At 42.7% G+C, this 17,130-nt stretch overlaps 1 protein-coding gene across 1 annotated transcript in view; it reads left to right on the top strand.

Moving 5' to 3' along the window:
* Window positions 1-301: 301 nt before the first annotated feature.
* Window positions 302-17,130, top strand: part of LOC139273282 (cell cycle control protein 50A-like) — a 40,852-nt gene continuing 24,023 nt past the window's right edge. Inside the window, exons 1-2 of the mRNA XM_070889979.1 lie at window positions 302-710; window positions 10,041-10,154. Of these exons, the coding sequence (XP_070746080.1) occupies window positions 498-710; window positions 10,041-10,154 (327 nt within the window). The 5' untranslated portion in view covers window positions 302-497. The remainder of the gene's footprint in view (window positions 711-10,040; window positions 10,155-17,130) is intronic.

Raw genomic sequence — 17,130 nt, 5'->3', positions numbered from 1 at the left:
TGGCGTGGAAACAAGTCATCCTCGATTCGAGGGACTGCCTATGATGATGATGAGGATAGACATTGAAGGTCATTTGCCCAGGAGCAGTAAAATCCTAATTGCCGGTGAGCTTTGAGCATCTAAGTTGTTAAGCCCGAAAAAAATTCTTCCTGGCTTTCATCAATTCTTCCTGTGGCCGAGCCCGGGGCGAGAGAAGCCTGCTGTCGTCATGGAAACAGAGTGGAGGGAGGGGACGGAAGGTTCCAGGACGTCGTTGTGCCTGAGCGGCGTGATGACGTCAGCCCGGTGACGCCAGCGCGTGATTGGGCGCTGGTTTCCGGGCTGGGTGGACGGGTGGCCCGCTGTGTCGCTGCTGGTGGTTGGAGCTCAGCTCGGGCGGGGTGTGCGCGGCACCTGGGCCCTGCGGCATCGGGAGCGTGTGGTGTGAGGCGCCGACAGCCTGTCTCTCCCCTCCCCGCGCTGTGTGTGTGTGTGACAGCGGCCCCCGAGCCTCCGACATGGCGGCCAACTATTCCACCAAGGACGATGACGTGCAGCAGCACAAGAGCCGCAAGCCCGACAACACGGCCTTCAAGCAGCAGCGCCTGCCCGCCTGGCAGCCCATCCTCACCGCCGGCACCGTGCTGCCCGCTTTCTTCATCATTGGCCTCATCTTCATCCCCATCGGCATCGGCCTCTTCGTCACCTCCAACAACATCAAGGAGTTCGAGGTGAGGCCGCGCTGGGGGGAGAGAGAGGGACGGACGGAGGGGCAAGTGCATCAATCAGCTGTAGTTACCTAATGCTTCCCAGCTTATTGGGCAACGTGGGAGACACCTTAATAACCGCCTGCTTAGCTGCTCCCAGCTCGGTTTTCTATGTCATGTGCCCTGGTTGTATGTTCCATGTGTATGTGTATATGTGTGTGTGTGTATATATATATATATATATGTGTGTGTGTGTATATATATATAACATGAAGTTGTAGTATTGTACCTTCAAATACAAAATAGTGCAGATTTTGGGGGCAAGGTTTGTAAATCCGACTTGGTAGGTCCACCTTTCAAATAATGGCATTTCACTGGTCTCTCTGCATCCAGTCTTGTTGCCTGGAAATCTATTGCCTGAATTATACCATGGGCTAATACAATAAACCAGGCTCAGATTATTGAAATGTAGTGCATCAAATTATATATTTTCCCTGGTTATGATTGTGAGCATTTTTAGTCGGTGCTGGGATGAATCCAGCTCCTGAATTGGGACCCTTTTATGCACAGTGGATTGTACTGCATATTAAAGGGTTGCTGTGAGCACTTTCAACCTATCCCAGGGGAGCAATAACTTGGATTGTGGAGCCTGAATCAAATTGGATGTATCTGGATTCCATTTTGAAATTTGTTTCCTTCCTCATGAAATTGTTGTCTTTGTACTGTCTGGTAGCAATCTGCATCAGAAAGTACCCCTCGCCCCCAAAAATCTGTGCATTGCCTTTACTGTATCAATTTATGTCCTTTTTATATTGGTTTTGTTTTTTGCATGCTGTTAGCAAAATCAACAAAGCAAAAGGTCAGAGTAAGGTGGTATGATAAGGAGAACTTAAAGCCAGGATTTGGGTTGGTCGGCATGTCTTAAGATTTGTGTGGTGGGTGGGTTGGGGTGGGGGACAGGTAAGACTACTTTCAAAGGTAGATCTCATTGCCTCTGATCCCAATTCTCATTGTTGGTGATGAGCACAAAAGAGACATCAGCCCATATCCCATTGGCTGCTGTAGTCTGTATAGTTCTTAACATATCAGTGAAGATTATTACACTTGATATATACAAGAAATGATCTATTTTACACAAGGATTATTACACTTGATATATACAAGAAATGATCTATTTTACACAAATTGTACTCATTCAATATCTAAATGCTTTACAGATAAACTTTGAATATTCAGAACCTAATGGAATGTCACAGTGCCACTGAGTATTGGAACTCTAGTGCCCTGTAACATGAAATATTAAGGTGCATGTATCCATAACTCAGTTACTGATCTCTGTCATACCATATGGATGAATAGTTTCCCCACAGCAGTCACACTTTCTCCCTTCCCCTACAGGGAAGAAGCTATAGTTACTTTGGGCTGTAATCAGGCAAGAATCAATAGTGTCACTGGCAAATTCCAGCAACTAGATTGCCTTGTTGCCCCAAAGCTTTTGTCCTCGGGCAATATGGTGCAAGGAAAAGGGGAGAAAAGAACCAATGCCTTGAGTGAACACATGTATTTTTTCATTCAGATGGAGCTATTCTGAGGTCTTCATTGTTGCGTTCGATGCCTCTGAGTAACTCCAAGTAATCCCACTAAAATGAATGCTTTAAAAGCCTGTTGTGTTGGTCCTTTGAAAATGAAATGCAAGGCACGAGATCTCTCATCTAACTGATGATTAGAACTCTTCAATAATTCAGTTTGAATTTGTTCTTGTTGACTCGGAAGAAAAATATCTTTTATAATTTGAATCAATTTGTTTAATTACATGAAAATCAGCTTGTGACACAGGTTGTGTGTATTTAGAGGGCAAGCCTTTAGAGTACCAGAAGGTCAAGAGTTTGTTTTTAGTCCTTGCATTGTGAGGCTGAAAAAGCAGCAATGTTGGTGATAAAACTCTTCAAACATCAGGCATAAATGCTTTGCTCTTGCCTCATTTCCGATTTCCTTTCCTTTTTCCCCTCTTTCCTCTGTTTTAATTTGTTTTTAAAAATAGTACTCTATTTTACCTGTTTTAGCATTTCCTAAATTTAAACTCTGAAATGCTTTATTTCTGTCTCTATCCCACTGTACATGTGACAGTAGGAGTGGTGTTGAAATAATTATATAAAACCAGCTGAAACGGCCATTGTTTTATCTTTTGCAAATACATTTTTTTCAGTACTCATCCTGTACCTGTTACTCTTGAGTTTTCCCATAAACCTTTTTGCTTTCAAATGCACGGTGGAAGCTGCCCACTGGAGGATGATGCACCATGCGAAAGCTGTTTAATTTTTCTTGAAATCACATCATATGTACGGGATCTGTAACAATGAAGAAATACAGATGCTGCAGATGGAGAGGATCAGGGATTTCTGGGCCATGATGGTACCAATCGAATGGCAAAGAACTCCATGTCAACATGACACGTCTTGCATAAGAATATAAGAAATAGGAGCAGGAGTAGGCCCCTCGAACTTGCTCCGCTATTCAATAAGATCATGGCTGATCTGATCTTGGCCTCAACTCCACTTCCCTGCCCGACCCCCATAACCCTTGACTCCCTTAACATTCAAAAATCTGATCATCTCCACCTTAAATATATTCAATGACCCAGCCTCCACAGCTCTCTGGGGTAGAGAATTCCAAAGATTCATGACCCTCAGGGAAGAAATTCCTCCTAATTTATGTTTTAAATGGGCAACCCCTTATCCTGAAACTATGCCCCCTAGTTCTAGATTCCCCCACGAGAGGAAACATCCTTTCTGCCTTTACCCTGTCAAGCCCGCTCAGAACCTTGTATGTTTCAAATAGATCACCTCTCATTCTTCTAAATATTAATGAGTGTAGGCCCAACCTGCTCAACCTTTCTTTATAAGTCAACCCCTTCATCTCCGGAATCAACCTCGTGAACCTTCTCTGAACTGCCTCCAATGCAAGTATATCCCTCCTTAAATAAGGAGACCAATACTGTACACAGCACTCTTTGTTAGGCTTTGACTTGAAAAGTCCACTGACAGGCCAGACACGCAATACGTTGGTAGCCTCCAGAAGAATGGCTTCCCTCGGATGAGTAAATTTCACAACATACTATGGGTTAATGAAAATTCTGCTGGATGTGAGCAAACAGCATTCTCGCTGACTGGATGAGTGGCAATTCACAACTGTTTGTTTACAAAATAGAGCCTAAAATCATCTAGTTCCCAAATTTAAGTTGTGATTTAATCTAATCACTACCTTAAAAACAGACACTGCGACCACAACCCAAAAACCACTAATGATGAATATATGGTAGAAAATGTGACAAACTGTTGGGCAGCTGCTACACAAGCCATCTCAACTGGGAGAGCTGGGCACTGAATACTCTTCAGAAGAGCTAGTGTGTTTGTATAGAGTTGGGTGGGGATTACAAACCATAATTGAAGGGTTTAGGTGATTCCCAAAGGGCAGCATCAACGTAGTTTACAGCTGGCTGCCTTGACTGTAACTTAACCAAGATTAGATTGACTGAAAAAAGACTGGAGTTAATTACCAAGAAATGCAGGGAAGCTTAGAATATTTATGACTAAATCCAACTGGATGTATCTTAAGTTTAAAAATGGAATGTCCCAGTCCAGTTGTGTGTCTGGTATTTACACTCTTGTCATTCTGTTCAGTGTTGTATGTAAACACAGTAAATCACATGGCTCCAGTTGGGGTGGAGTGTAGAATTTTTCAGTCTAAGGGGTGTCGCAGTTGTGTGGGGCGGACTGGTTGGGCTGGGTGCTCTTTACCTTTCTGCCATTGTTCATTGGTTTATATGTAACTTTCAGGGCTGCTGACCGAGGGCCGTGCGGCTCTTTGTCGGCCACGCGGACAGGATGGGCCGAAATGGCCATCTTCTGCGCTGTAAATTTCTATGCTAAACTCTGTAAAGGGTATTGTTTCTGTTGTGATAACATATCCTTATGAAAAGTATTACTTTTGCCCCAATCCTTAAGGATGAACACTTCTTCATGTTGGAGAATTGGTTTTAAAAACCTATTTGTTGCAACTCTTCAAACAGTTTTAAGTATTCCCTTTTGAATTTATCATGTGAAAGTGTAGTGAACCGAGGAATCATAGAAATTTACAGCACGGAAGGAGGCCATTTCGGCCCATCGTGTCCGTGTCGGCCGACAAAGAGCTATCCAGCCTATCCCATTTTCCTGCTCTGGGTCCGTAGCCCTGTAGGTTACGGCACTTCAAGTGCACATCCAAGTACTTCATAAATGCGTTGAGGGTATCAGTTATTCACTGGAGCATATTCACCAGAAGTACCAACAAAATGCACTGCAATTTTCTTTTTACCTGTTCTGCATTGTCACACTAAACACTTTTTAAATTATATATTTCATTGCATATTTTTTCACCTGTCGTATTAAAAAGTTGGCCCTTTCTTGGCAGATGCCCCACTGCTCTCAATTGGTGATCTTGACGGCTTCCAGCCATTAACATTAATTATTTTCTCAAACTTTTATTTGTTTCATTGTTTCTAAGTACAGTTTATTCTGTAATCTTTCTGTACCATTCCCATGTACTCTCTTGCTTTTGGATGCGTGCTGGACCCTGCCCATTGAGCACCATGCTGAAGATTCCCATTCTGTTCCAGTCTTGCTGCAGTCACATCATACGTACGGAATTTGTAGAAATGAAGAAATATACATACTGCAGATGGAGAAGATTAGGGCTTTCTGGGCTACAACTGTACCAAACAAGGACTGCTAGAAAAGACGGGAAATGAGAACAGAACAGGTTATTAGCCACTTGGCAGAGCGTGGTATAGTTTTCTGGCAGCTTTCTGGTGCAGTGCTGTGTTGAAGTTGCTGAAAACATAAGGGATCAAAAAAAATCCTTGGACAATACAAAGTTATGCTGAAGACAAGCAACCCATCTTAAATAATGTTGCCAAAAAAGAACAACAAGCAAAAGGAATCAAACTTGCATAAGAACATAAGAAATAGGAACAGGAGAAGACCATACGGCCCCTCGAGCCTGCTCCGGCATTCAATAAGATCATGGCTGATCTGATCATGGACTCGGCTCCACTTCCCCGCCCGCTTCCCATAACCCCTTATCCCTTTATTGGTTAAGAAACCCTCTATTTCTGTCTTAAATGTATTCAATGTCCCTGCTTCCACAGCTCTCTGAGGCAGCGAATTCCACGGATTTACAACCCTCAGAGAAGAAATTTCTCCTCATCTCTGTTTTAAATGGGCGGTCCCTTATTCTAAGATCATGCCCTCTAGTTCTAGTCTCCCCCATCAGTGGAAACATCCTCTCTGCATCCACCTTGTCAAGCCTCCTTGTAATCTTATACATTTTGATAAGATCACCTCTCATTCTTCTGAATTCCAATGAGTAGAGGCCTAACCTACTCAACCTTTCCTCATAAGTCAACCCCCTCATCTCCGGAATCAACCTAGTGAATCTTCTCTGAACTGCCTCCAAAGCAAGTATATCCTTTCGTAAATATGGAAACCAAAACTGCACACAGTATTCCAGGTGTGGCCTCACCAATACCTTATATAGCTGTAGTAAGACTTCCCTGTTTTTATGCTACATCCCCTTTGCAATAAAGGCCAAGATACCATTGGCCTTCCTGATCACTTGCTGTACCTGCACACTATCCTTTTGTGTTTCATGCAGAAATACCTCCAGGTCCCGCTGTACTGCGGCACTTTGCAATCTTTCTCCGGTTAAATAATAACATTCTCTTTGATTTTTTTCTGCCCAAGTGCATGACCTCACACTTTCCAAATTTTTGCCCACTCACTTAGCCTGTCTATGTCCTTTTGCAGATTTTTTGTGTCCTCCTCCCATCTTTGTGTCGTCAGCAAACTTGGCTATGTTACACGTAGTTCCTTCTTCCAAGTCGTTAATATAGATTGTAAATAGTTGGGGCCCCAGCACTGATCCCTGCGGTACCCCACTAGTTGCCAACCAGAGAATGAACCATTTATCCAGACTCTCTGTTCTGTTAGTTAGCCAATCCTCCATCCATGCTAATATATTACCCCCAACCCCATGAACTTTTATCTTGTGCAGTAACCTTTTATGTGGCACCTTGTCAAATGCCTTCTGGAAGTCCAAATACGCCACATCCACTGGTTCCTCTTTATCCACCCTGTTCGTTACATCCTCAAAGAACTCCAGCAAATTTGTTAAACATGACTTCCCCTTCATAAATCCATGCTGACTCTGCCTGACCGAATTTTGCTTATCCAAATGTCCTGCTACAGCTTTAATAATGGACTCCAACATTTTCCTAACCACAGATGTTAGGCTAACTATAGTTTCCTGCTTCTTGTCTGCCTCCTTTTTTAAATAGGGGCGTTACATTTGCAATTTTCCAATCTGCTGGGACCTCCCCAGAATCCAGGGAATTTTGGTAAATTACAACCAATGCATCTACAATCCCTGCCGCTACTTCTCTTAAGACCCTAGGATGCAAGCCATCAGGTCCGTGGGATTTATCTGCCTTTAGTCACATTATCTTACTGAGTACCACCTCTTTTGTGATTGTGTTAAGTTCCTCCCTCCCCCACCCCCCCCAGCCCCTATAGCCCCTAGACTATCCATTGTTGGAATATTGTTAGTGTCCTCTACCGTAAAGACTGATACAAAATATTTGTTCAGAGCTTCAGCCATCTCCATGTTTCCTATTACTAATTCCTTTCAGATCTGTCAGGATAGAGTATAAAAGTGAGCGTTATCAAGTTCCTCTGCTTCCCGCATCCTCTGAATTTTATTAAATAGCGAGGCTTTTACTGAATTGCCAACAATTGGCTTCGCACACAATTTGGAAACATGCTGGAAGCTGCCGATTAGATCATGGAGCATCATTATAAAGTATCAATACCAGCAAAACTAACATTAACTGGTCTTTCATCTCACTGCTGTTTGTGGGATGTTGGCAACACAGAATGGCTTCTGAGTTTGTGTATATAAACAATCCTTGTGTGAATCGTTTTGAGAAATCTGAAGTAATAAGGCACTTCTTAAAATCAGCTGCTTCTGTGTTGTATAGGACGCTTGCATTTGTGTTCTGTCCTTTGCATTGATTTCTTTAACTTTCATAATTGAAGGTGAATGGCAAGTTAATGATGAAACTCTCGCTGGCTTACAGCATCTTCCAAATTAAAGATACACTTTGGTATAATGAATGAGAAGGGAGTCAAAGGTTATGGGAAGCGGGCAGGGATGTGGAGTTTAGGCCAAGATCAGATCAGCCATGATCTTATTGAATGGCGGAGCATGCTCGAGGGGCCAAATAGACTACTCCTGCTCCCATTTCTTATGTTATGTGTAATTGAAAAGAGCATATTGTATGTGAGGCGAGAGATTTTTTTTAACATGATCTATTTGTAGCTTCTAAATGTGGGCAATTTAAGTTTGGAAAGAGGTATTGTGACCCATGCAGTGATCGTACATAGATGTCCTAGGTGAGCTGACCCACACACAATACGCTGTTTGCATGGATAACCGCCACAAATGAGAAGCCGTACCAATTTTTCACCTTCCAATCCCATGGATGTTAAGGCCAGTTGGTGTCTGCCACTGCAGCCCCGACTGAGAAAAACAAACTTACGAACAATGACGGACGGGTAAAGACCATCTGGCCCATCGAGCCTGTCCCACACAATTGCGATACCCTGTGTATCACATCATTTTCACTCCACCCCATCCGAAACCATGTGATCTCCTGGGAGAGGCAAAAAAACAGATCAGCCCGGACCAATTTGGGAAAATAAATCTGGGAAATTCCTCTCCGACCCATCTCAATCTTATACGTCTCGATAAGATCACCTCTCATTCTTCTGAATTTCAATGAGTAGAGGCCCAACCTACTCAACCTTTCCTCATGTCAACCCCTCATCCCCGGAATCAACCTAGTGAACCTTCTCTTAACTGTCGCCAAAGCAAGTATATCCTTTCGTAAATGTGGAAACCAAAACTGCACGCAGTATTCCAGATATGGCCTCACCAATACCTTATATAGCTATAGCAAGATTTCCCTGCTTTTATACTCCATCCCTTTTGCAATAAAGGCCAAGATACCATTGGCCTTCCTGATCACTTGCTGTACCTCCATACTATCCTTTTGTGTTTCATGCACAAGTACCACCAGGTCCCACTGTACTGTGGCACTTTGCAATCTTTCACCATTTAAATAATAACTTGCTCTTTGATTTTTTTTCTGCCAAAATGTAGCGAGTAGTTGGGAGTTCCACTGTTTCAAAGTAGGAGCTCATTCTGCTAGAAGATACTGCTGACCCATAGACTGTTACAATGCAGAGATGTATAAAACCTTTGAACACCAGGTTGAAATTTCCTAATGGAATGAAACTAGCACAATATTGCATCAAATCCTGTGCTGTTCCACTATTGGATTACAGCTCTGTCAACACTCGTTCTTTTCCTATAAATTGTAATTGTAGCTCTAGTGATATTTTCTTGATTCAAAATGTGAATGCTATTATGTAATTGAAAGGTAAGTGTGGACTGTAGTGTAATAATTGAGAATTAATATGCTCAGTAAATGATTTTCATGCATGGTGATAGTGAAAATGCTGATAACATCTGATCAAATGTGTTTAATGCATTGCACAGATCAAATGTGTTTACTGTGTTGCAAACACTTTTGGGATTTATTTTTCCACAAGCTACAAATGTTATTTTCTGCTTTTTGATTTCTCATTCTGTGTTTGGGATTGCGGGCAGCCAACAATTCTGAGCCTACAGTTTTGTAGGAGGTGTGTAAGAGTGATGTGGATTGCCTTGAATGCAGTCTTTCTTCCTGTGGAGAAATTCCCGGTCTGGGTTACATTAGGGAGGAATTGGGAATTGGAGTCCAGTGTGTCCTGCTCCTGTGATCAGCAGCCTGGACCAGACACTTCGAGGTAGGCCTGGCCATACAAAAAGAAATCAGAAACTGCAGCGGTGAATGTGCCATTTAATAGCAGAACTTTGAGCTCGAGTTCTTTCTAGTTACCAATGAAACAGCAAATAAAGCGATTCAGAATGGATATTCTCCCCACTCTTGCCCCACAAAAATAAGCTGCATTGAAAAATTGTGGTGAGTGGTCACCTTAGAAATGTCCCATCAAATCTCAGTGTCTTTGTTTAGTGAGATCTTCCGCTTCCGGGTCAGCTTTGAAGTCTTGGTTCGGTGCGCATTTTAAGTGCAAATTATTTTAGAACTGCCCCCTCCCCCCCCCCCCCCCCCCCCCAATTCTGTAGAAGGTGTTTGAGGGATTGTGTTATAACTCTTTCTTTACATTAACATGCTTTTTTTAAACATTTCTCCAGATTGATTACACTGGCATTGACCCAAATTCTGCCTGCCATATCTGTGCTATGAATAATATGTGGAACACGACGTGTACCTGTATAGTTGACTTCCAGCTGGATCAAGCGTTTGAGGTATGAATTTATTAGCTATATAGAATTGGTCAGTTATGAGAACATGGCTCATTTATCCAGGACCCACTGCCTACCATGATTAGGTTGCTTGGGGGGGTGGGGGGGAGCAGCTGCTGCACCTCTTAACTGGCGATACACTTGTTCCGTGATGTGGGACATGTGTCCATGCAGTGGTTGGAACAAAAGTGGCATTGTACGCGCACATTTTATGGCGAGCTGTGCTGCTCTCCATGCTGTTTGGAGAGCCTCTGGTACCTGCTCTCCACCTAACAAGGGTTTAATCCCGCACATGTCAGTTGTCTAATGACTGAAAGAAACTATCCTTGTGGTAATGTGGTGGAGGAGAGGGGGTGAAGGGGAATAAATGGATTGTCTTTAGCGTCAAGGTGGCTTGAAGCTGACCTGCCTGGAAATGGAAGGTTGGCACTAAATCAGCTCACTGTGATACACTCAGTAATCCGATACCTGAAACAGACAGGTTCACTGTTGTGTATAGAAGAACTCCACGAGGCTGAGTACTGTGAGCTAAACTTAGTGCGACTGTAGTTGTCTTTATTACAATTCCAGAGTGCCTAAACAATATGGCAGCCAACCTTTTATACTGGCCCTGCACTTGTGTGCAGGTGACCATTCGGACTCCCAACAGTCGCGCCCTCTGGTGGCAAGTATTACATAGTTACATACATAACATTCACAGTGCCATAGTGCTCCACAACACTGATGATGATTGACTAGCCAGTCTGGTTCTCAAATGGAACCTGAAGGGGTAGGCCTGTCATTGGGGGCTGTGATTCTTTTTGGTTGGCTCCAGCTATACCTGCAAGTCATTGTCCTAATGGTTAGAGTAGTTATAACTGAACCAGCAATGGGATGCTTACCAGTACTCTGCAGTAAGCAGCATGGTTTTAGCTGGTTAAACTTCAGCAGTACTTTGTACCATGCCAATCTGCGCTAAAGCTTTCTGTACTTGGGTAAGTGGGATGTACCTCTGTATGGTGGGGGGGGGGCAGGTGGCAGGTGGAGAGAAAGAGTTTTATTTCAGGCAAACGTGTAGTTTTGTCAGTAGCTGGGTTCGGAGCGTCTTAAACACAGTGATGGGTTTCTGCACGTGTCTGATACTTGGCCGACCAAAGAAAATTCGCTTCAGCTTCAGCCAGGGTTTCCATTCCTGATTCCCGCTGCAAAGTGTGCACGGTTGGATGTCAATCAGACCAGGATTGGGCTCGACTGTGCTGTCCCTGCCATCTATCCCCTTCTCCACTCGAGTGGTCTGCCCACACTGACTCTAGGATGGCTTACATGTAAAGAATGGTCTTTTAAATGAGATACCCAGAGAAGATCCACTGCCCATAGAACTGTGCCACGCAAGAATCACTGCCTTCAAGGCATGAGAGAAATTTTCTTTTTGAAGTTGTGGGCATTAGTTACATGCCAAAATAAGTATTTCTTCCTATAATATTTCTGTCTTGGGATATAGCAGGCATTAATAGATTGGACTGAAAAATTGCAGAAAAACTTTAGCTCTATGTATTAAGAGTTGTTCATTGTTACACAGATGTTTAATTGGCTTTCATCACCCCTTTAGGATCCTAGTAAATCCAGATTTGTAATATTTGGAAAGCAGTTTTGAGTAACCTGCCTTCAAGATGGCATTGATGTGTTGGACATGGTTTAAAGACTTGGTTCTAAGTTAAGAGAGACTTGCAAAGTTGATTTGGTTTTAATTGAAATTGAGATTGTGAGGCATTAATGATATAGATTTAAGCAGACTATTTAACTTGGATTCTAAACACAGATTGGAGGTCACGGGTTCAAATTTAATGTGATTCAAATGAGACTGGGTATTAGAAGACTGTGTTGTTCAAATACTCTAGACTGGTTCCTACGCTGGTGGGGGAGGGTGTGTGTTTATAGAGGGTGACTGGCCAGAGTTCCATTGTAGTTTGTCGTGCAGTAGAAGAGTCCAGGGTTGTTTGTGCCCTTCAGAATGATTTTGAAATAGTACAGTTTTGGCAACAGAGTGTGAAATGGTAAAACCTGACCTAGTCAAGCCAGATCTGGGACCTGATGCTGGGACTAGGTGTATGTAAGTTATGTTTGAGTTTGCATACTTCTGATTTAAGGGAATGGCAGGCATAGGAGACAGTGATTGTTGTCGAAATCTCAACTCACAATACACGACTCAGACACCTTCAGCTCCGGCAGAAGTTTCTTTAATTTACTTGCAGCAAGGGGAAAGGTCTCACCCAGTCAAAGGCTACGTGGAGACCCCCCGAAATGGTACAATTTCCCGAGATATTTATACAGTTAAACCCAAGTTATGGCCTCTCCCTGTGTATTGGCTCTGTCTCGCAGTCAGTGAATACAGATAGAGAGTTAATTACTACATCCTTGGCCTGACATGGTTTCCAGATATTTCCTTTTGTCAGGGTTATTAGTTGGCTAGCCGGCCATCACTCGCTGAGAGTGTGGGAATGAGCTATTACCTGCATTGCATTGTGTCAGGATTATCCAGTTTCCTGGTCAGTTATCTTTTTGCATCAAATGGATGAGGTCTCTACAAGAGATAATGGCTGGTGGTTTGAGTATTTCGAAAAGGGTGGGGTGGAGTAGAACTGGTGTCGTATAGACAATAGGAGGGCACCATGCTGGGTACTTGTCTCAGCACGACTTGCCACCTTGCTGTCTGGTGGCTATCAGCCATTTCAAGCCAGGTTTAGCTGTTTATGCAAACCGACGGCTTGATGCAGAAATTTCTGGAAGGACCAGGACTCCATTTTGTTATATATTAAAAGGGCAGAAAAATACCGTGTGGTACAGCTTAGATAAAAATATATTTCCACATTCCCCCATTTTGTCCTTCACAAGGACAACTTAATCCATTCTGATCTTGCACAGTCTCTCTATTTCCATTTCCACACAAGAGCCTTTAGTAGTTGTTGCTACCATAACTCTAGCTGTGGTCTTGGTAGGTAACACGGTTTTTTCCCAGCCTGGCACAGCAACACTTAACTTTCTTGAGCATACTTATGACTCAGTGCCATAAATACATTTACTTGCAGTTCCCTTTGGTGGTGTGTCTGTACCCCTGGTATAATCAATAATGTAAAGTAAAACCCTGTCAAGCCCAGCACCATCAGTCCCCATAGTCTGTACAGTTCCTTATTCAGTTTTCCTTTTTCTGTTCCTCTGGTTCCTTCTTCCTTTCCTCCTGGTCGGGTGCTTTTTTGCAATGGGACGCATGGATCCATGTTGGTCTTTCCTTTACCGTGATTGCAGTATTAGTCGCCAGCAAGACCTGGTATGGTCCTTCAAATCTTGGCTGTAGACTGCTTTTTCTTTTAAAGATTTTGATGTAAACTAATTCCCTGGGCTCCAGGTTATGACACTTCCCTTCCGCTGGCTTGACTTGAGCTTTTACCTGTGACTGAAAGCTGGAAATACATTTGGTTAGTGCAATACAATAATTCAACATATTTTCCTCCATTTTGTGGATGTCCATTTGTTTTGCAGTAAATGGTGCTGTAAAAGGTAGTCGTTGGGGACGTCCCATAACTATCTCATGCGGTGACAGGCCTGTTGTTCTGTTGGTTGCAGATCGCATTACCATCAAGGCTAAGGGCAGCAGTTCTGTCCATTTCAGTCCAGTGTCATTGCATAATTTTGCCAGCTTATTTTTAAGCATTCCATTGTATCTTTCAACAAGTGCAGCTGATTTGTGGATGATAACTGCAATGAAAACGTTGGTTAATCTGTAAAGCTTTACACATTTTTCTCATTCCCGTGAAATGTGACCAGTTATCACTAGAAAGCTTAGCAGGGATTCCGAAGCACGGTACGATTTTCTTTTACAAACATTTAGCAACAGTAGTGGCATCGGCCTTTTTACATGGAAAGACTTCAATCCATCTAGAGAATACATCTACAATAACTAATACATACTTGAATCCCATACACATAGGTAATTCAATAAAATCCATTTGTAAATGTACAAAAGGCCCCATTGGATTTGGGTGGGAGGCAGACTCTACTTTTTCCGTCTTGCCCGGATTCATTGTCTGACAGGTAACACAATTTTCACAGATTTGTTTTGCAATTGCCAAAATACCTGGTGCATACCAAGTTGCCAAAATATAATCTGCCAACCCCCCTTTGCCCGCATGTGTGAATGTATGAACACATCGAGCATTCCATAGAAGTAAGGATTTGGGCGCCACCACGCGGCCGTCGTGGTGAACCCATATTCCTTCTGGATTTTTATAACATTAATCCTTCGTCCAGGTCACCACCTCCTCCATACTGGCCTGTGTCTAAAAAGCCAGCACCTCATTAATAGTGGGTGGTGGGTCTGAACAATTATTTTTCCTCAGTGGGAACAATGACACCTGCATCCCCCCTTTTGACACAGCTGCTGACTTAGCTGCATTATCAGCTCTGACATTCCCAAGTGCCACCTCATTTGACTGGCCTGTATGTGCTTGGCATTTGATAATGGCAAGTTTCAAGGGGCATTGAATGGCTCACAGGAGATTTTCTACTTGTTCTGCATTTTTGAGAGTGGTTCCTGAAGAAGTCAGGTACCCGCGAAGTTTCCAAATTTGTCCATAGTCATGTGATACCCCAAACGCATACCTAGAGTCGGTGTAGATATTAACCGTTTGTCCTTCAGCCAGAATACAGGCTCGAGTTAACGCAAACAATTCGGCTTGTTGGGCTGAAAAGGAGTCTGGAAGAGAGGCAGTTTTGACAACATTAAACTGGGTTACAATTGCATAAGCCGCTCTAGGTTGGCCCCTATCATTTCATAAGGCTGATCCGTCAACATAGTACACTAGATCAGGGTTACACATTGGTACATCTGTTAAATTGATACGTGGTTTAGTCACTAATTCGAATACCATTTCACATGAATGGGGTTTGCCGTCTTCTGTAGGGAGTAGAGTGGCTGGATTTAAGGTAATACATCTTTTAATGATAAGGTTCGGATTTGATAACAGTTCGACTTAGACTTAGTGGTTCTTGCAGAAGTTAGGTGTTGAGTGGCACATTTAGTAAGTAAAATCTCGACAGAGTGTGGGATATATAAAATGGTTTGATATTTAGAGTTATTGCCTGAGCCTGTTGTACAGCATAATAAGCTGCTGCCAATGAAGGAAGACATCCTGGTAGTCCGCGTGCCACTGGGTCTAGTTGGGCACTGAAATACGCTATCGGTCGCTGCCTGTCCCCATGTAACTGAGTCAAAACAGATTATGCAAAACCCGACTTATGATGATCAAATAAGTTGAATGTCTTGGTGCAATCTGGTAATCCCAAGGCTGGTGCTGAAGTGAGGGACTGCTTAAGATTCTGGAAAGCATTCCGGGATGCTTCATTCCAAATCCTTCTTTAAGCATTGTGAGAATATAGTAAATTCATTCACAGCTCGTAGGTCTTGGACAAACCTCCATTTGTCACTATTGGGCTTCTGAACCGGAAGAATCGGTGTGTTACACGGACTTCTCATTTATGCTTATAGTGATTCACAGATCACAGAATGCAAAGTACTTGTTTTATAATTTTATTAAACGGCTTCCAAACCCAAGATTTTTCCAATACACCCAAAATGTTGCTCAAGGAGAATCACCTGAAATATCTCAAAATCCCAATTCAAATATTGTACTGCCACTCTTTATTTTTTTTAAAAATCCTCTCACTGAGCTAGAAGCCTTCGCGTCAAGGTTTTACACCAAGGACAATGGGAGCGTACTTCCCCAGCTTGCAACCTCTAGAGACCCACAAAGGCTTTTTTTTAAAAGGCATTACAACTTCCCTTCCCAGTTTTTTTTATCTCACTCCTAGACTAAATTTATGTCTTTCAACCCAATATAATCAATGATTGCGTATCTTCTTTCGACAAGTAAGTGAGCGTGTCAAATAAATTCTCTTTTTTTAACCACCGGGACCATGTCTCAACAAACCTATCCTTTGTGCATTTCCTAGCTCTGTAACTTCTCATCCGAATAAATCCACACCTGCTTTTCTAACTTAAAATGTCTTAAACTTCCCACATACAGGACAACACTACGAAGGGTTAAAAAACCTTCACTCTGTTTGAAAAAGTGGGTGGAGCTAAAACAAACAGGCAGTTCCACAACCTTACCAAACAGGCTTTCAGACACATGAAAAATTCAAAGACAGACATTTACAAAAGTCTCTCTTCATTCAATAAAGCTTATTGTTTGAATATTTGGATCCATAAGTCACTATTGGGTTCTTTATTTTTTCTTACATATTGATTTACTTCCTTTGTTAATTTTACATGGGCTCGAAGAATCGGAACCCAGGCCTTTTCTATTACTTTCCTTTTTTTTTACCTCTTCTATCTGGGTCTCTGTTTATAAGACACTCCTCTAGACACTCCTTTAGACATGAACCATCGGGTGGAAATGGCCTGTTTTCACCCTTAGTCCACTTTACCCATTTTTTTTTAGGTGGTCAGTTGAAGACTGACCACAATTCTGGAGCATAAAATAGGCTGTTGTGCCCTTTTGTGGTGTTTTTACTTGCTCCAGCACCCATTCTGGATGATTAAGATTTTCCACAGTTTCTGATCTCACAATCCTTTCGGCCAACCGAGTTCTCTACGCCCACTTCTCCTGGCCGTTATGAGGCCTGAAAAGGCTCTTGATTCGGGCTCAATCTGGGTGTGTGAGATGTTGGCACGGACCAACCGTAGTTGATCAATCAGTTACTGTTTCTTTTCTTAATCAATCCTTGTTTTTCCGAATCACAATTTTCCCTAGTGACTCTTCCCGTTTCTCTAATTGCAATGTCGCTCAAAGGTATTGAACACAACAGTATAACGAGGACAACTAGGACAAACAACATTCATGCGAGTATACAAATCATAACCTTAAACTCTATCTAAACAAATAATCAATTCTCCGTCTGCGTTGTACGCCACTACAGACCGAGTCCTTAACTTATCCTTATA

This window comes from Pristiophorus japonicus, chromosome 9, assembly GCF_044704955.1.
Source record: "Pristiophorus japonicus isolate sPriJap1 chromosome 9, sPriJap1.hap1, whole genome shotgun sequence".
In the NCBI taxonomy this organism is placed as follows: domain Eukaryota; kingdom Metazoa; phylum Chordata; class Chondrichthyes; family Pristiophoridae; genus Pristiophorus; species Pristiophorus japonicus.
Note: the sequence above shows the minus strand (reverse complement) of the source record. Positions and strands in the feature narration are given on the sequence as shown.